At 35.2% G+C, this 21,108-nt stretch overlaps 1 protein-coding gene across 3 annotated transcripts in view; it reads left to right on the forward strand.

Annotated features, from left to right (window-relative positions):
- FSTL5 (follistatin like 5) overlaps positions 1–21,108 on the forward strand; it is a 226,324-nt gene that overhangs the window by 91,224 nt on the left and 113,992 nt on the right. For all 3 annotated transcript variants that reach the window (XM_054383005.1, XM_054383006.1, XM_054383007.1), the window contains exon 4: positions 19,997–20,193. In XM_054383005.1, coding sequence (XP_054238980.1) covers positions 19,997–20,193 — 197 coding nt within the window. The remainder of the gene's footprint in view (positions 1–19,996; positions 20,194–21,108) is intronic.

Below are 21,108 nucleotides of genomic sequence, written 5' to 3' on the forward strand. Positions count from 1 at the left end.
ACTTGTGGAAAATGGGGTAACACTGCAACGAAAGCTTCTACCGTTCGTGTGTTTCCTTCCTGCTGTTTTCACCTTTGCTTTGCTCATGAGGAACACAAAACAATGCAGCTTGCTAACAGTCACTGAGGAGCCTATAGCTTATGAGGAGCTGGGACTGCAGAAGACAAATTAAACTATACACAGAGGCAACAGCTCTTTACCTGCACTATGTATAGTGATCAAGCAACTATTGATGTCTTGTTCTAGTCATATCAGACAAAGCTAAAAAGAAAGTGTTTGCTTCCTTTTAACATCAGAGCATAATGCTCTTAATTTAATGCTGAATCATAGAATCATAGAATCATAGAATCAAGAAGGTTGGAAGAGACCTCAAAGATCATCGAGTCCAACCTGTCACCCTAAACCTCATGATTATCTAAACCATGGCACCAAGTGCCACGTCCAATCCCCTCTTGAACACCTCCAGGGATGGTGACTCCACCACCTCCCTGGGCAGCACATTCCAATGGCCAACCACTCTCTCTGTGAAGAACTTTCTCCTCACCTCCAGCCTAAACCTCCCCTGGCGCAGCTTGAGACTGTCCCCTCTTGTTCTGGTGCTGGTTGCCTGGGAGAAGAGACCAAACCCCTCCTGGCTACAACCTCCTTTCAGGTAGTTGTAGACAGCAATGAGGTCTCCTCTGAGCCTTCTCTTCTCCAGGCTAAACAGTCCCAGCTCCCTCAGCCTCTCCTCATAGGGCTTGTGCTCAAGGCCTCTCACCAGCCTCGTTGCCCTTCTCTGGACATGCTCCAGCAATTCAACATCTTTCCTAAACTGAGGGGCCCAGAACTGGACACAGTACTCAAGGTGTGGCCTAACCAGTGCTGTGTACAGGGGTACAATGACCTCCCTGCTCCTGCTGGCCAAACTATGCCTGATGCAGGCCAGGATGCCATTGACTCTCTTGGCCACCTGGGCACACTGACCTTTTGTCCACAGCAAGAGGCTGAATTTGCTTTTGTTGTAATTTACATGAATCATACCTCTCAAAAATCCTTCAACCATCTGCCATCAGTCAATAAATCCTTTTTAAAAATTTCCATTAATTCCTATTATAGAGATTGAGGAAATCCACCAATCAAATCGAAACATTATGCCCACAGGAAAAGCACATCGAGACTTTTATCACTTTTTGCTTTAAGGATGAAGTGGATGTAAATCTAGAACAAGTGCAGTCATCTCTGGAAATGTTCAGTGTGTAATGCTGAGAGATTCTTTGGATATTAATTCATTGAGTAGTCGAAGAAAACAACATTATAATAGCCCAGCAATTCAGTGCTAATACAAAGTGCAAGGTCTCTTTTGCTTTTAACATGATTAATTCTGCTGTAGTGGGTAAAACATCTTGTATAACAAGTCAGAAACCATCAAGGAAGATTTAGTGGTAGAGAAAGAAATGGGTAAGGGAGAGTCGTGTGATTGTATTCTGTGAGTTTGCCTTTAGGGTATAGGTTCTTCTGAAAAGATAGTGTTTATATTCATGGAGCATAACATACAATGTTTTTTAGTATTGAATAAATAATCTAAATAAACTGAATCTGATTTTTTGCATCAGATGGCAAAAGGGCAATAACAGTTGCTATTTAAGCAGTCAGTTGTTGTAGCTGACCAAATACTTTGACAAAATATTTTTCTTCATATCTGAAAATATTCTAGTATTCACTAAGAAATTATTATGCCCAGTGAAATTCTTCTTAGAGGACTACCTTTGGCATAAAAAAAAAAGAGAAAAAAAAAAGGTCACCATCAGTATTTTGTGATGAGAACTAGATTTGAAGGAAATACTGACTACAGACTGGGTTTCATCAGTCCACAGCAGTATTTGTGAAAAGAGATAAAAGAAGATTCAAAGAATTACCTAAATATATATCCAGTTGTGCATGTTAAACTGGAAAGTTTTTTGCTGAAAAAATTTCTGAGTGCTCTCAACTCTTCTTCAGAGAATCACACTATAAAATTAGTTAATGTTGAGTTGAGATTCCTGTATCTAACTCTTTGCAAGAAGATTTGTATCAAAGCAATAGTCACATTTTGATCAGCATTAGCATTGTAGGGTATACTTATTTTTAAGCATGATACATATGTGTTGAAATGCTAGATGCACCCTCACATCCTTAATTCCATCTTCCTGTTCTGAATTAAAATATTAATTGAAAATATCAATTTATTTTCTTCTTTTGTTGTTTTGCGGGTTTTGGGGTTTTGTTTGTTTGGGGGGATTGATTTAGGTTGGGTTTTTTTTGGTTTGTGCTGTTTTTTTCCCTCTCTGTGGGGTTCTTGTTGATTGTGGTTTTTTTAATTGGATCTACTTATTTTTGAAATATGTGTTCTTACTGTTATAATTTTCTTTTTATATTTGGTTTCTCTTTGTCCTTGGTAGAAAAAAAATGGAACAACAGATTTGTTAATCTGCCTGTGACCTTCACAGCTCTGGGATTGCTTGGGCTATTGTTCATAATGCACCTGGCACATGAGGGTGTTGAAGTTTATTCTGCTGAGATTTTTTTTTTTTAATCTTTTTCATAGGCCCTTAGAACTATCAGAAGTCAAGAATCATGCTCAGTTAGGATATAGATTGATTTCTTAGTTTATAGCCAGAATGGCTTCTCTCAGTACCTGAAACCTGAAAACAAAATGGGTAGATCTCAGCCAACAAATAGGTAAGAAATTTAGCAGCAGAAACACCAGTGCTCATGCCATGATTGTCACTATCTGCCCTACTGAGGAACATGACTTCATGCAGTGATCTCACTTTTACAAGTGCACTTTAGTGTCAAGCCTCCACATGTAAATCTTTTCTGAAATAGATTTTTCTTTTCCAGTTTCTTTTCTTGAAGTTCTTGGTGCCCTTTGGCACCTGTTCAGTATCTGAGACTGAGTGTGCCAAGATGCCTCAGGGATATCTCTGAAGCCTGGCCACTCATTCAAGTCCAGGAAGGCTGTCCTTACCTTTTTTAAGGTCAGATAAGCGTTATCATCAGGAGAACAGATTCTGAGAATAGGCTGTAATTCACTGCTCTGGCACACACTAATTTACATAACATAAGAATTAAGACTATTAAGGCAAAGTGTCCTCCTCTTAGTGAGATAATTTCTCTATTACTTAGACTAGGTTAGAGTTGGGGGTCACCCCTCTCTCTTATACATACCATATCCAAATGAATTGAAAGCATTCTTTAAAAGGATTCTTAAAAGTACTGCAAACCTTGTACATCTAAGCTGAGAAGTTAAATGAAGAATTGAGTATCTGCCTGGGCAAATAAATACTGTGAGATAAGTTAAATGTCTCTCCTCATGGTTTAGGTTATTCTCTGTAGAAAGGACCTTCCAGAAGGAGACTATTCACATCCACATCGCTTTGGAATAAATGCAAGCACTGTTTGGTTTAGGTGCCCAAACATAGATGCATATTTTGTACTGAATTTCTATCTTCAGTAGTATGTCTTCTCATATGACTGAATCTTTTTTTCAGAAATACTTGTGACTTTGTGAAGCTAGTGATGTATAAAACAGTAGGTCTCAAATGCAGCCCCAAGTTTCTTGACTGTCTTGGTGAATTTTCGAAAAATAACAGATTGCATTGAAACCTCTGACAAGTCAGAGTGAAACTGCCTTGAAGGCTTATAGCACATTTTAAATGACCTACAAATGTAACCACAACATCCCTTTCTTGGTGATGTATATCATGGTATCTTGCTGTTTCTGTTTACTGTCACACAGCAGTGTGCCCTTGTTGAATTAGCTATGGTTGACAGACTTTAAGGAGAAGATCCTTATTCACAGGAAGGACTCAAAGTAATTTTAAATGTCCAGGGCATTGCTTGCAGTCACTAAAGTTTTGAAATGATGTGGTGACAGTTTTCTAGAGTTTTAAAGAAACTCCCTGTCATGTGTACTCACTTCCCATCCTATTCAATCCAACCCAGTGAAATATGCACTCTATGTACAAGGGACCAGGTTCTGATGTACACACTATGTTTTAGCCCATTTATTACAGGGCCACAAAAAAGTTAACTGATTGTAGCGGTCGTAAGGTATAAATATACATGTGAACTTTACATCTTGGAAAATTCTAGTTACCGGTAATTAAATTTTCTAAACACTTACAATGTATTTGAGACTTAAAAATCATATTTTGAATATTTGGATGATCTTGATTATCTATTCCAATAACAGATTAGCTGTAGCTAGAAGGTGAAATAAGCTTATGAATTTATGAAAGTGAAAATCTGTACCTAAACATTAGATTTATTTTCTGCTAATACAGCTAATGGGAGAAAATTGAATTTCTAAGAAGTACTGAAGTGAGAAATTTTAGAAATGAACAAACAAATTAGGAAAACCCCAAAGCCAAGAAAAGTCATTCTATGAATTTGATAAACTAAATTCTGATTATTTGTCAGTTGTAGAAAGCTATGAAATCTTACCTAACCTGAAAATGATCTTGGAATATGAAGCTCTCTACCACATTTTTTCCTCCTCATCCCTTTTCAGTCAAGGTCTAGAGACAAACTGAGGTCAAGTGCACTCAACCTTACAAATCGTTAAAATGTGTGTAATCCCTTCACACAGTGGGCTACATATCACAGTACAATTTTCTTCCCAATATACTGTTTTTTCTAAAGACTGTAGCCTTTGAAATCATTTTTGTACACTTATGGATACTAGAATTAGAAGACTTCAAAAGTAATAGTATTTAATATATGCTTTTTGTTTCCAGAGAGGGATTTTTGAATATGAAATTTAGATAGTTAAAAATCAAGGAAATAAATCTCAAATAAAAGGCTTGTCTAGTATGCAGAACTCAGTCATACTGAATCACTGGAGATTTTTGTCACTGTTTTTCAGTGCATGTTTTTCAACAGTACCTATTTTTTCTGTGAATTCTTTATACTCAAATTCTGAACTAGAATGAGTGTGCAAAAATAGAATGGTTTGACCACACTCACTAAGTGATCTGATAGTCATATTGCAATTGTATCTTTATATGAAAAAGAAATGTCTTTATCAAGATACTAATTTCTTTATGATGCTTGCTTAGCATGGGAAATTAAAATCAAGTTAATATTATCTAAATCAGATCTGTGCCTGCTATTTCAAGAAATCAAGCAAGATGAAATTTATATAGTTTAAAAACAAGCTTTATGTATGTCATAATTTATGAACATCATATTTTCTCTACATCAGTAACAGTAATATACTATGGCAAGGAGTTGACATTTTAACGGCAGTTATTGTTCATCTATCTCCTTCTGGTTTTGAACTTGTTTCTGTCATTTAGAAGCGTGAAAATTCGAATAAACCTGTTCTCACAGCAAATTTGTGCTTGGAGTTTCTGTTGTCCAGGCCTTCATCTCACATTACTTTCCTGCTGTTGTAGTTTTATGAACTAGCACAGCTTCTACTGACCTTTGTTAACACAGGTAACAGGAATATTACATTTCAAACTGCATCTGCTTTTACTCTTAAAATAATATATGTGATAATACAATATTTTGAAAATTAGTTTTTCCATTATGTTAAGGAATATAATGATTACTTCCATAGTTCTGAAAAATTGGGGTTTTTGGTTGGTTGGTTGGGTTTTGTTTTGTTTTTTAATTTATTGGTTTAGAGAGTTAATAGAGATTTTAAATGCTATTATTAAACATTCACAGTTCCTTTTCATAACAAATATGTAATATTCCACAGTTAAGGGTCTCTTCAATTTGTAGATATTAGTATAATTTGTAGATATTAGTATAATTTCTAAGAAATATGACAAATGGTCTTTCAGGTCACCTCTTGTCATTTAGTAAGAGTATAGCCTGATTTTTAAAAATATCTTTTTTATCCTAAAAACTTAGAATAAGAAAAGTCGAACAGAATTTTCATGTTTAAAACAAAACAAATAAACAGGCAAGCAAAGAAAATCCCCAAACCCCAAAACTCCACAAAAAGAAACAAAAAAACCCCTCTGACAAAATGTAGTGTTGCAGGGAAGAAATACGATTACAGAATCATTAAATCTTTTCAATTTGTAATTTTATTCCATGCTTACTTTGAAAGTTGGCTTTGTTTGGTGACAGATGTTAAAATCCATCAGCAAAATTAAGTTAATGCTGAAATAACATATGTAAATGTGTTCTCTTTGGTTCACAGGCAAAAGATGTCCTGCATATCACTTTGTTACTAGTAATGATTGACACACATATGGCACTCCTTATATAGACATCTTGGTATGTCTGGCACTTTCCTTGAGTTGTTTAAGAGACAGTTATCACTGGAGTTGGAAGATAGCGCTGCTAAATTACTAACAAAACACTCTCCTACAGTCGCAGAGAGAATGCAAAAATATTGTAATAAATTGAAATTACAAGTAGGACAAATAAACCACACAACTTCTTCTTCATTCTATTTTGATCTAATAAAGTGATGACATGAAAAACAGAGATCCTAAAATGATAGGAAATATTGTTGGATCCTTGTTACCTTCAGATTGCATTGGTATGCATATTGATTACATAAAGACAGTTTTCTTACCAGCCAAGTATGAGGAGTAGTTCAGAGGCTTTTTCAACAGATACATGTTTGAAATTGTGATGAAGATGTTTCTTGTTAAGATCTTTATCACAGTTGTTGCCAATGATGAATGCCCTGTGTCCAAGAGTCATGGCTAAGTGTTGCTTATAGAATTTGAATAGCTGAAGTTCTCATAAGGTCATTTTTTTAGATGACAATTTGAAATGTCATTGTATATGAAATTTCAGTTCCACTATGTTCCTGTAAAGCTAAGAATTGAATTCTACCTCTGAAGGAGGTAGAAGACAGGCTGTTTACTTGCAGAAAAGATGAGATTGGTTTGTAATAATTAACTAATTTTATTATATTTGATTTTGAATTGAATAGGTTTTTTTTAATTTGAATTCAAATAAAATGCAAATGTTTTCATCTAGTTTTTCAGAAATTTTGAGGAAGAAAATACTTTCTGTATCTTCTAAACTTTTCCTAAAATAGGATCTTACTTAAATCACTTCAGTTAGTAAGAAGAGACATATCAAGACCAAACTCAGTCAGGTTGCTTCCCTTAATATCTTCTCTAAATTTTAGCTGCAACATATGTATTTTATGAACTAATAATATGAGATGAACCATAGTAACTTTTTGCAGAGTGTAGGCATACTTTTCTGAAAAGGTTTTGTCATCCTCATCATTATCATCATCATCATCATCATCATCATCATCATCATCATCATCATCATCATCATCCTGAGGTCGCTGTCCCCATATTCCTATTGTAATCCTCCGTTGAATTTCCTTGAGTTCAGAGGCTCTGCCAGCAGTTGCTAATTTACCAGGGTCTACATCCTGACCTACATCTCCATCATCCATGTGGGGTCTCAAGAGGTCTGCCAGAGTTTTAAGGCTAACCTTCTCTTCCTCACCAGAAGGATCTTTCTTAACAGAGGGACCCTGAGTAGAAGGACCCTCATCTCCATCTGCACCATCTCCTGCAGCATCTGCATCTCCTCCTGCAGCTCCTTTGCGCTTTCTGGTGATAGTGGCAACCAAATTCACTGGTTGAGCTTTCACATTCACAGCAAAGTTGGAAGGAGTAGAGGAATTTTGTGCAGGGTTAGCAGGAGCAGAGGGGGTCTGTGCAGGGTTGGCAGGAGGTGTACTTTGAGATCCTGCAGCCACTGCTGCCTCTGTCTGGGCAGCAGAGGGAGGAGGAGGAGACTGTGCCTCGTTAATGGTGTCTGCCTGCACAGCTATGTCTGTCTGCGCATCCATTTCTCTCTGTGTAACTATGTCTGCCTGCACAACCATTTCTCTCTGTGTAACTATGTCTGCCTGCACAACCATTTCTCTCTGTGTAACTATGTCTGTCTGCGCAGCCATTTCTCTCTGTGTAACTATGTCTGTCTGCGCAGCCATTTCTCTCTGTGTAACTATGTCTGTCTGCGCATCCATTTCTCTCTGTGCAACTGTGTCTGTTTGTGTACCCCTGTCTGCCCGTGTACCCCTCTCTGCCTGTGTAATCGAGTCTGTCTGTGTCGCCGAGTCTGTCTGTGTAACTATGTCTGCCTGTGTACCCGAGTCTGTTATCTCAGATTCTGGCAAAGGTCCCGCAGCTACTGCTGCTGGCTCTGAGTCAAAACTATCGGCAGCTTTCTCACAAACCTGAACTGTGATTTTCTGGTCACCGGAATCAGAATCAGAAACCAATTCCAAACCTCTCTGAGCTTTTCTATATTTCCTCTTACACCTACGCAGGTCGAAAGAGCAAGTAGCCTTACGTCTTTCTTGACACAGTGCTATCAGCAGCCATATGATTATTCCAAGAAGCAACGGAATTAAGGTTAGCACAAGATATCTAGGGTACCACTGGTTCCAAAGACCGTCTGTAGTTGTAAGAGGAGTAACAAACTCAAATGTGTCTGCTAGCAGATTCATAGTTGAGTTACCATAGCTTCTTAGCCCAATAAGACCACAACAGAATCCAACAACATTTAGTAACTTGTTCTTAACCCAAAGAAACAATTTATATGCCAGATATCTCACAATCTTGTCTATCATGCAAGAAATGGCCCACCTGTAGACAACTGCACCGATAACAGATGAAATAGAATGACTCAAAATCCAAAACAGCTTCATTTTGCTTCCTAATCTGAGCAGGAATAAATCAAGCAATCGAGCCCCGAGTTGGAGCGCCAAAAAATAAAAATATGTGTCAATTTGAGCTGAAATTCCCCCCCCCCCCCCCACCGACAATAACCAGGCTAGCCCAGTCTGGAAGCAAATGAAAGCTGTATTTACAAAGCAGAATCTACAATCTATGATGAAATGCAATGAATATGTACAAATATACAAAATTCACAACATTCACAAATATATACAATCAACAGAAAAAGCACAACCAATCTCCCTTTGCTTCCCCCCAAAGGGGACCCTTCCCAAAGGAGCCTCCCTCTCCCAGGAGCTTCCCCCCAAGACCCCCCTTGGACAGAGAAGCAGAGTTAGTTAGAGCAGAAAGTTGTTAACTTAGCTGCCAAGGTCAGTGTGTGTTATCTTCAGCCAGAAGAGAAGAAGAAGAAAAACAGCAGCCAGACAGCCCAGCAACTGCCCTGACTGCAGAACGCAGAATGTGCAGAGTGCCCCACTTTGTTTTGGGTAATAGTTCTTAAACATTTCTATCTATCCCATGGAAGTGTTTAGAACAATCAGTATTTTGCTTTCTTACACCCAATAGTGACTTATTTACACTCTTTCACTTTCTCTGTTTTGAACTTTGCAAGGAAAAATTAAAAAGACAGTTTCAAACCATCACAGGTTTTTTTTTTTATGAACCTTGTATAAAAAAAAAAGTATGAAAAGTGTCTTAACTCTTCAGGAAAGCTGAATGTGGTACAACTGTCAGTAATTTATGTCATAGGAACTCTACTTTTTAAAGGCCATCACTTAAAAGTGTAAAGTGAAGATGTGACAGCACAATCTGCACGTTCTTGGAACAAATTGTTTCTTAGGTTAGGAAAACAGACTGGAAGCGATGGATTTCTAATCCATGTAGCGTGGCCTCAGAAAAAAAAAATAATGCCAAAGCTAGGAAAACCATACTGATTTTGAGAAGTGAGATGGTTGGTAGAAAATATGAAAATGATGTAATTCTCATGAAAAAATATATCATGATACTGCTAGCAAAATACAAAGCCACTGAGTTAGCACTATGACACTAAATTTCAGTCATTTCCTGTCCTATATTACAAGCTATTCAATGTTGTTTTTTTTCTTTGCATGGAAAAAAGCTTAACACTTGAGTAAGTATTTTCAGTTGTTGCATATGTGTAACTGGTTGGTGTTTTTATATGTATGCGTGTGTATACTTGCTCTCTTCCATTAGAGATTCTGTGCCCTGCATATGTCTTGTTTCCAGCTTGAAACTAATATTTTTTCAAAAAATCTATTTGCATGTAATTCCTGGTAGACCTTTACATGGTGATATGGATGCAGTCTTCCATTAGAAAGGTTAGAAATACAGTGTGGTGAAAAACTAGGATTTAGCTTTAATATATTGTACTGTATGTAATTGCATAATTATAAAATACTGAGGTTTCAGTTAAATTTCGGCTTTATTTGATCTTTTTAAAATCTACTTTTATTAGGGTTTTTCGGTGTTAGCCTTGTGTGCCTTTTTTTTTTTTTATAAAGAACTAAACTCATTGTTTTTAAAATGAGCTTTGTCTAATTACACTTTCTCCCTAGATGGTAATGGAAAAGATGGTTTTAATTTCTTGTTTAAGTTTTGCCAAAATTTAACTTGAATAAGTGCTCCTGCCTTTGAAAGCGATTGGTGTCATAAGCTAATACTAAGGAATTATATGGATTGTATCTTTAAACACAAAACCAATCTGAAAATTAATAGAAATTGAACTACTTTTAAAATACAAAAGTCTACATGACTAAGGATGTTTTTGGCTGAACAAAACACTTAAAGAAAAGCAAAGTTTCAGTTGTAACAAAATAAATCTGAATTTTATTGCAATTGGTGAAAAAACGATGAGTAGTTTTCACTTTAATGTCTTACAGAAAACCACAGATGAGGAATAAAGATACAAGACTGTACATAAAGACAGACAATAATATCTTTGAAACAACTACCATGTCAGCAGACTTTTTGTAATTGTATACAGAAATCTCTGACTAGAACATTTGTTTCTTTATAGTAAAGATCAAATAAAATTATTGATCAGCTCTCCCTAGGTAGCCTTTTCTGTGACGGTCTGTGAAAGGAAGCAATCCAAATTCTGGTTAGGTATGACAGGTCAAAATACAGTTTGTGTATAATCCCACAACTTTGCAGGATACACACTGCATCTGGAAGTGAAAGGGAGCTTATGCAGGCCCAGCTTTTCTGTTGCATGGATTTACATGACTTTTGTAACTGGAGGATCGATATGAGCAAGCATTCAGATGCATGTGTTTGATGACAAATTATTGTAAAACAATACAGAGTTTTTAATAGAAAACCTCCACAGTGGGTATTACCAGTGTTTATTGTCACAGTATTTTACCCTCACCTCATCCATCTTATCATAATATTGCAAGACTTGTGATGAGATGTGTCATTACAAAATGCTAGCAGCCATTTAAGCTCTTCAGGCATAACTGAGTGAGATACTGGTATCTATCTTCATAGCACAATGTTGTCTTTTCCTGCATCATCTTTCCTTTTTTTTCTGGAGCAGTGAATTACTTAAGCATACGAAAATTTAGAGTATAGTTGTTGACATGGTAACATTAAAATAAGTGGGGCTGCACCCAAGTCTCAGCAAGGTTTCTGATTACACTAAAATCCTTTTGACATTGTCATCCCAACCATAACCAATCAACTTTCAAAACTTTTTTAAACTTCAAAATACAATTTCAAGCCTACAGTAAATACAGCAGGGAATCACTTAACCTGGGTGTGATATGTGAAGTTGTTAAGACTTACCAGCCTGATCAGTAGCGTTTATTTTGGGGCCAGACCAGTGTGGTTAGCATAAGTTCTGCTGTGAATTCAAAAGCAAATTGCATGTTCTTTTTCCTGAGTTTGAGTTTATACGTCTTGTTTTCCATCTTCTTTCACCAAACCAGCATATTCCCTTGTGTCTTTGGGAAGGACAGAAAAAGTAGAGAATAAGTACAGAACTAGGATGCTCAAGCTGGGAAACACTAGTTACACCTCTTCCTTGGGCTGGCTAAAATCAAGTTTCATCACGTACGCTTCCTGACCTTGGTTCATTGTAGTTCAGATTCCTCTGAATTGCTTTAACTTATACTGTAATTGTGCCTTGAAGATGAATAACACTGTAAAATGTGATTTATTTTTTCCATTATTTTATTTATTTATTTATTTTTCTTTCCTCTTGCTTTAGGGAAAAAAAAACAACAAACAAACCAAAACAAACTCAGCAACAAAAAAAATCGCACAAAGCACTTTGTATTGATCTCACAGTACAGAACATCTCTCTCAGGTCTTGCCCTGTGTTTCCTCAACCTGAGTTGATTTTATTCGTTTCAAAAATCGCCTAATGGTTAAGTGATGTTTACCTTAACCTCTCTCAAAACCATATATGGGTTACTTATGCTTAACATGTAATAGCCCTTTTATTTCATCTGAGGCTGAGGGATGATTTGTCCATTTCATACTTAACTGTGTTACCAAAAATAAGCATGATAGTGAAATTTACAAAATTAACATAAGCAGATGGCAAGACTGAGGAGGAAGAACCTCTTCAGTACATTCATAATCTGAGGATGGTCTTAAATCCTTAAGGCATTTTCCCCTGACTCTTTCTGGGGAGAAGATAGAAATCTTAGTACCCAGAGAAAAACTGCAAGGGTAGGTGTAATATAGATATTTCAAGAGGAAGGTTTTTAAAGTAGGTTTATTTGTGGTTTTGACTTTTCCGAATTAATTTAAAAGGCTTAAAGATAGCTTAAAATACTATTTGGAATTACAACAAATTTTTGGTTCTGTGTTTATACACACACACACAATTTCATTATCCCCCAGAGCAAAAGGCTGAATATAGTAAGTTCTCTAATTATCACCAAAAGCCCACTGTATGAAAGGTGAAACAGAGGAAGTGGGGAAGTATGTGACAGAGGAGAAGAAATAGTAATGGAGCAACAGAACTGTTCTTCTTAACTCTAGTACTATCCCAGTTAGTCTTAAGACGTCACCTTGATAAACCTGTAAATACTCCTTATCTCTAGGAAGCACTTGGGAAAGGCAAGATTGTGTCTTAATATAAGTCATGTTTCATCTCTTTCAAATTTTTTTTGGTAACTTATTTTAAATAAGAACTCTCTGACAAATGCTTCCCGAGAAGCAAAAGCAGAACTCTACATAAATTTATCAACTTACATCCCATAAGTATCTCTCTGCTGGAGTTGAGATACTATTTAATCTTTTTTTTTTTTTTTTTAATATAGGCCTATAGCATTTCATAGTATCACTCTAGTTACTGCATGTCAAAAATTCTCTAAACCCTGTGGGAGGAAGACTAACAGCAGTGCTTAACTTCACTAGAGGGGAAGATAAAATGCTGCATTAAACTCCCATTTCAATCTTCACATTTAGGAGTAGTTGCTTCTTTCAGAGCCCACTGCTTTTCTATTTCTCAGTTTTTCTTCTAGTAAGGTAGGAAGGACAAGGAAGTCCAGATTATCATCTTATTCTTGTTCTGTGTTAATTTTACTTATGAAATTGAAGGATTGTTTTAAATACTTGTGACAAATAGAAAAACTGATCTGAAAGCTTGGAGTGGATACAGGAAAACAAAAAATGAGGGAATAGGTAGTGTCTTCAGCATGTGTTGGGAAAAGTATGATGTATTGGATATGTTCTGATATGTGTGGAAAACTGAGCACATTTGTTAAATGTACTTACATTTATTTCTTCTTTTTTATGGTAGAATACCATGAAGTAAACACTTGAGACATCAGGAAATGTTGACAAGTGATACCATTGGTTGAAACCAGTGCGGATTTACCAGTTGTTTGAAGGCAGGGTCAATACTGTAGAAGAGTTTTGCATTTGCCAGCTGCATACTTGCTCTCCTTACAGTGTTTTGTGATGCTAACGTGCAGTCCCAACAGTGTTTTCTCATCTGTGGAAAATGTTGGGGTTTTTTATTATTGTCAACCTGCTATGGCTTTCAAATGTCATCTTGAAGGAAAAGTTTGTATGACCTATTTTATTCTACCAAGAGATCTATGATATGTTAACTAACCTGTATGAATAAGTAGATGGTGTTTCCCTACAGACCATTACCTGAAATGATGATTTTGTTACTTTTTTCCATTTTCTATCTAATTTTGTGATTACTCTTTCTCACTTCATATAAAATTTCTTCTAACTAATCCTGAAAAAATAAGAAAAAAATACTACCTATTTTTTTCTAGTTTCTTAATGCAAATTTGATTCAGCTTCTAGCATAAGCAGTATATTTTTTAAGGAAAATCTGAACTATTTGTTGTTTAAGCACTGTAGAGCTGTGTATGTCTCCAGACAGGTCTGGACACCAGACTTGTACTGGTGTATAATTAAATAAAATTATGTTGTCTGTCTTAAGATCTATAGTTTGGAAAGATAAGAATAGATAAGAGCATTTTAACTGGTAACATTTGAGAAGAGGACCTTATTCCATATTTAGAAAGTAGAACTAAGACTTTGAAAAGCTAGCTTCAATTCTATTTTATATGCCAGCTATGGTAATCATGTAGAGGTGTTTATGTATGTGAGAGGTATTTTTATATGCATATTGTATATAAATATATGCATTGTAAGTTCTTAGCAATTCTTGTAGCTACTTCAACCTATTTACACAGAATAACCCAAGTCTTTAACCATACAAGTATCTAATTTTGACAGTAACGCTGAATTTAGATTTAGGAAAATATATCTGTCATTGGAAAGTATGCTACAAAGCTGCCCATGTGCTGATGGAGTGCTGTATAAATTAGCGTAAAAAAAAAAAAAACACCAAGCAAAATATAACAACAACAGAACCAACCAAAAAAACCCAAAACCCAAAAGCCAAACCCAGAGATATTATAAATGCAATGTTTTGTGCGGTTGGATTTTTTTTTTGTTTGGTTTGGGGCTTTTTTGTTCATTTGTTTTGTTTTTGTGGGAGGGGGTGGTGGCTTGGTTTTTTTGTTGTTGTTTTTTTTGGGATTTTTTTTTTTTTTGGCACCCTGAATGTGTAAAACTGAGCAGCTGCAGGACTAAGATTTGCAGTCCTAAACTCTCACATTTTGAAAAAAATGGTAGAAAATTCTCACCTTTTATTTAGAATGCAGCTGCAACAGTGAAAGGTTTTGATGTTAATCCCTGCTTATCAGGGAATTTTTATTGATCAATACTAATTTTGAGTGTAAAGATCTCCTCTCCACACTCCTCAACCTCTGGACCAGAGATCAAAAGTTAAGTCTATGTACGAATAAGATTGATTCTCTCTGTGTGCAGTTCCAGAGTTTCAGTGGGGGAAGTGTAGAATAAAGGTCAACATGGTTGAAATCTCGATTTGGAAGAATGTGTTTAATATTGAAAAATTGTGAAATGATATAATTGAAAAATGATATTTGAACATGATGTTTCTCTTAAATAAACCCAAACAATTTTTGTGTTTTGGAATCACAGAATCATAGAATTGTTTTCAAATCCATTACGACAAGTTCTCTTGTGTTACATTTGAAACTGAATTGGTATCTTTTGTGTTATGTTAAAATTCAAGTGATGTCAGACCATATCTGTAGCGAGTTCTTCATCATGTGGGTAGAGGTGTGTATGCTCACATGAATGTGTATGTGTGTATCTGTGTTAGTTTGTATATATGTGTATGGCTATATATGTTGAATTAATTTCTCATTTTTGCTCTGTGGAATATAATTTGTAGTTTTGCAGTGAATCATTTTGGCTAATTGGATTATCCTGGATATGCTCAAAATGCATGTAGAAGATTAGCAATAGGCTTGCTTCTCATCAGGTCTATTTCATTTCCAACAATATGATTTATGTTTATATCCATTTTGGAATACTTAAAACTGTTTGTATGCAGTATGGTCCAATGAAAACTAGTTACCACTTCTGGGAGATTCAAAGTTATTTTCATTTTGAAGTAAAAATGTTTTTTGTACTATATGGATAGTACAGTTCAAAGTCATAAAATATCCAATTCCATCAGCAGCTGATGACTTTTGTGGAGATACACACTCCATTAATATTAATGATAGCTTTTAGACATAGGAGTAGTTCCTGATGTGTAGATGGATATACTAAGACAAGAAAAGGTTAAAGTGCTTGTATCAGCCATGAAAATGGTGGCAGAACTGAGAACAGAAATCAAATCCTTTGTCTTATTGCATTTATTGATGTTATATTCTTTCCCTTCCGTCTTCCACATTCCTTTTGTCCTTCCTTCCTTTTTTCCTCTCTTCCTCCTTTCCTTCCTTGTATATTCATTTGCCAAGTTTTCATAAACAATTTTGAGATTATTTATATCTTTCTCCTGCAAATTAAGTAAGGCTTAAACTGTCAAATGCAACTACTTATTTTTTTTCTGTGTTACGTTCAAATACCTTCCACTCAGTACTGTCTATGGGGACAATAGTACTCAGAATCCAGCTTCCAGCCATTTCCTAGGTAACAGAGATACAGCTGTATAACTGTTGTACTGAATGGAAGGAAACAGTCACGTGTTTCCAACTTTTCAACTATTTTTTAGTTTGACTTAGATAAACCCTAGGACTATCACTACTTCAGAAACTACAAGGTATGGGATCAGGAAACTGCGCTTCAGTTCCAGTGTGTTTGTTTTGTCACTTTTATGTTTCTGCCCACCGTCTAGGGTTACACACAGTATCAGAAAACTTGTAAAATAAATCCTAGCAAAGTTTTTTTGTTTGTTTTTCTTTTCTTGACAAAAATCTTCTGTATAGTAGAATTGCTCCTTTCTATGAATGAAATAAAGAAGAGAAAAACAGAATTTGCTGTTACTGCTTTCTAGTAATTTTTCAGAAACAAACTGTTTATTTGTGTAGGAAGCCTAGTTCACAAATGGAAAAAAATACTAAAAACTCAATTAAGTTAGTAAATTATGCACAACATTTAGGTTACTTTTTCATGTATGCAGATAATTATATGCAATTCAGCAGGTCTTTTGGGAGGTAATATATAATTGTAGAATATTCCCAGTAGTTTTTCTCAATTATGTTAAGCATAAATTACTTTTTCTTACTATAAAGAACTTAATCCCCATTTACTATTTATCTGTCACTGAGACAACTAGTTCCCAAATAATGCTTACTAAATTAGAATATAAATAAAGCCAACTTTCCTCTGTGGTGCTTCTCCAGCCTGGGGGAGGTTTCCTGTAAGCAGGCTCTCATTATTGTAATTTAAACATCTGCTTCACATTTCCTTGAATATTACGTTAAAAGGCAGTAATGACAATGAGATAAGAGGGTGATTTGTTAGAAGTACTGTATATTATGTTGTCTAGCAGTGTCTCTAAACTGAAGGTTCCTCTGACAGCATCCTGAACTCTATTTTAGAATTATAGTAAGAATAATAGTAAGATTTTAATGATGGGTGTTAGATCAAATTAGAATAATTCTATTAGAACAGATTACTTTGCCAAACATAATAGAAGTTAAAGCAGTAAAAAGAAAAAATGGATGTGGACTTTGGGGTAGAATTGCTCTAGAGTGTTTGGGCCCTTTTTGAAGACTGTTACCTGCACTTACATAAGTTTATATATTATAAGTAGCAGACAGTACTGTGCTCATTATTCTCTTTTTTAATTTGCTGCAAACCAAAATAAAATAAAATTCTCACTAATTTCTTAAGCACCTTAACTAATGTGTGCACAGGAGAGCTACTTTTACATACACGGTTATTTTTATTTATGATAGCTTAGCAGGGTCATTTGCCATTTACCAAAGCACTCAAATGCTTCAGTATTGTTTTCCCCACTCTTGCATGCAAACCATGCACTCATTTGCAGTGACCTTGACATTCTTGAGACAGAGGAATACTGCTGAGAACTGTGGTACAGTGGGTTGCAAGGAATATGAAGCTACTGTTGAATAAGCTGTCTTTTGTATGGGTCAAACTAACCTATTTAGATGAGTGAGAAACAAAATGGCATCTGTTTTAAACCACAATTAATGGCCAGGACAACATATGATGTTAGCAGCATTTTTGTCATAAGGACTAGCTTTCAAACATATTTAATAACTAAAAAAAAAATCTTTAATAGTCTAATGAATATTAACATGATTCTTGTATTTGTGGAGGTGATGGCCTATATTCAGTTCTTGACTGATCCTTAGAGACATTATGCTGCGCATCATGCAAAAAAAAAAAGGTCGTTTTCACTTTTTTGTTCATTTTCCATTTTTTCTAACTCTGAAATTTAGTGGACTCATCAAAAATACTGTGACAAGTTCAGAATTTAATATATATTATTAGGAAATAAACTTATTTACTTGTGTTCTAAAGTAGAAATATCTTTTCAGTTTTAGAGTTGCAGAATGAGCACTGTCACATCAAAAATGATTTACAGAGGATAGAATCTGTACGCAGGATTTATCTTTGCTCCCTTGCAAGATGTGTAGGTAAAATGGTGTTAGACTTCAGCTGCACCAGAATAAAACCAGTCTGTCTCTCTGAGGATGCCACAGCCAGAAAAGTTATCTGGGGAAGGCAAGATGATGCTTGTTTTCCTGACCCAGCCTTTTGGAATTCACCCAAATGAATCAGAGTATGTTTACGATGAGTGCTCTCTTCCCTCCCCACCACCTGGAGCCTGCACCCATTCAGATGGAAAGGTTTGCTTACTGCAGCTCCAGAATGGCTAAGGAATGTTTCCCTACTGTTTTTTTGTTGTTGTTGTTGGTTTTGTTTGGTTTTTTTCGATTTTCCCATTTTTCCCCTGAAAAGCAGTCATGCAGGACTCAGCATGTAGGTGTGGATAAATATGTAAACACTGTGTGTAGTTTAGGATGTCTTGATTTTCTTGCAACTTGATTTTCTTAATTTCTGCTTCTTTAGTTGGGATTTTCAGAGAGCTATGTAACAAGCAGTAGCTTTTAGAGGGAAAAATTAAATGAAATTTTGAAATGCTAGAGTGCTTTTAATTCCTGAAAATGTTTTGTCTGCTTTCACGTTTTAACTTCTGTCATAGAAGTTCTCTTCTAGACCTGAATTTTGCTAGGATAGTGAGAGGTATTTAGGAACTTTTAGTCTCTCTACCTTATAAAATAGTGATGTCAGTGTGGTACAGTCACCATGATAATGCATATAGCATTAAATACATCAAAATAATAAATTTGAATCTCATGTAAATTAGGTATTTCTTAAATGGGTTCCAATTGCAAAATGAAACAACCACCTAAACAGCTTATGTGAGGTAAATAACTGTTCTTAATTTGTATTTGTATCTTCATCATAGCATCTTACAAGAATTAAACAGCTTTCTTTGCTAGTCAGTGTATTTCACTAGCCTTGAATTCAGTACTCAAACTTAAGTAATAGGGAACTGTAAATAATGTTTGCAAAAAAAATGTGTGGTATTTTGCTGGTACATACTTACATATCTCATCAAATCTTTTTGAAATACCAAGGTTATTAAAAATGAAATCTTCTAAACTGTTTCTCTGTTCAATTTAAAATACAAAGCAATTGAGATGAGAATACCAGTTACACAAAATATTGTGCTCTGGTTTAAAGTAGTGACTGTAATTGCTATATGTAGGACATTTGCAGGAGCAATTTCCACTTTATAGGAGACTTAATAAGGAAAAGAATAAATTAGATCTTTTCAAAGGTATCCTTTCTCTTCTTCCAGCAATCACACCTTCTCTTGTTGAAATAATTCTGGTACATCCCTTAAATGAAAATACAGACCTAGCTTGTGAGCACTCAAGTATAATTTCTACTTTATAAAGTGAAACACTATTATGAAGTGTATTTTTATAGTGTGTCATTTTCTATCTTCTTTGCAGGTTTTGCTGCATATATTATATTTCAGTATTTATTTTATGAAAGTTTATTCTAAATGCTTTACCAAAGGTAACATTTTAAAATATCTTCAGATGCCTCTTTCCAGAATGATCTACATGAATACAGTACAGGCTTTGGAAACCGTTAAAACTTTTTTTAGTTTCCCTGCACAGAAAATGTTGTCTACAGAATATATCTAGAAGTGCAATAATATTTTGGCCTTAATCTGAGGACCAGACAAGGAAGTGATATGGATCAAATTACTAGAGAACAAATTCCTTATGAAATAAATCAACCCTTTTGGTATTGTTGTAAGAAGTTATTACTCTCTGTTTTCCTATTTATTTATTTATTACTTTTAAACTCTTATTAAGAAATCAAATTCAAAATAATCTTCTGTTGTGTATTATTTTTTTCAGGAAATAAATGCAAACCTACTGAATATGCTGAAGTGAAAAACATGTTACTGGATCTACAAAATCGGAGATACATGGCACAATCAAAAGATAAAACCATTGTGGAGAAAATGGCTTTAAAGAAACTTCTTGTAGATCGCATGTTTAATTATTTTGATTCAGACAACAATGGACTTGTGGACACTAATGAATTATCTCAGGTAAGATTTGGATTCCATTTCTGTTATCACAGCATCTATTCAGTTGTCTTTGTCAGCCTCTGCACACACGGAATGTGTTGACTCTAGAAAATATACAAGTCTCTGAGGTGGAAACTTCATTCAGAGATTTTGAAAAGCTTGATTATTCAGAAGTTCTACATTGACTATTCTGAAATTTGCATATAATGCATTATGATTTACCTTAGGGTGTTAGAACACTATAGGTTGTTTCGACCATGAATTCTTTTATTACCCAGCATGTGCTATCATAAAATCCAACTGTGTAGATGTATCTCAGAAGTTAAAAACCTGCAAATTATATTTTAAATAATTTCTGTAACACTAACCAAGTATCATTTCTTTATGCATGTGAGGGTTAGAGAACTCTTAGAAAGAGAGTTCATGGTAGTCTCTAAACAGCAAGCTTTAACTGCCAATCTAAAGCAGTAATTGTTGCTCTGCTTGGCATGACAGCACTTTTTAAATCTACATAGAAGTCTATTAAACAATATTGCTAAAGCAAATGTATTTGGATTTACTAGATAATGTAGAAGTCCATATTTGATGAACTTAATCCTTGTTGAGCTGTATTACTGAATCTAATAGTAGCCAACCTTTGAAAATTCAAGAAAAGTAATATTTGTTAGATGATGCTGTTCATCATTATCCTGTTTCAAGCTGCATGGCAGGGTTAAGAAATATTTAGGTACGATATATTCACTTGTTAAATGTCAGGCTGAAGTTACTACTTCCATACAGTTAACTTCTAGATTTTTAGTGATAATTTCCAGGACCAGGATTCAAATAATAATAAATTAACTATTTCTAGAAAACAATTTTAAGATGTTATTTTCCTGTACTTCATAACATTGGGTTTTCCTAGAGTTTTTTAAACTCTTTCAGCACTTCAGCTTT

This window comes from Indicator indicator, chromosome 8 (assembly GCF_027791375.1).
Source record: "Indicator indicator isolate 239-I01 chromosome 8, UM_Iind_1.1, whole genome shotgun sequence".
Taxonomy (NCBI): domain Eukaryota; kingdom Metazoa; phylum Chordata; class Aves; order Piciformes; family Indicatoridae; genus Indicator; species Indicator indicator.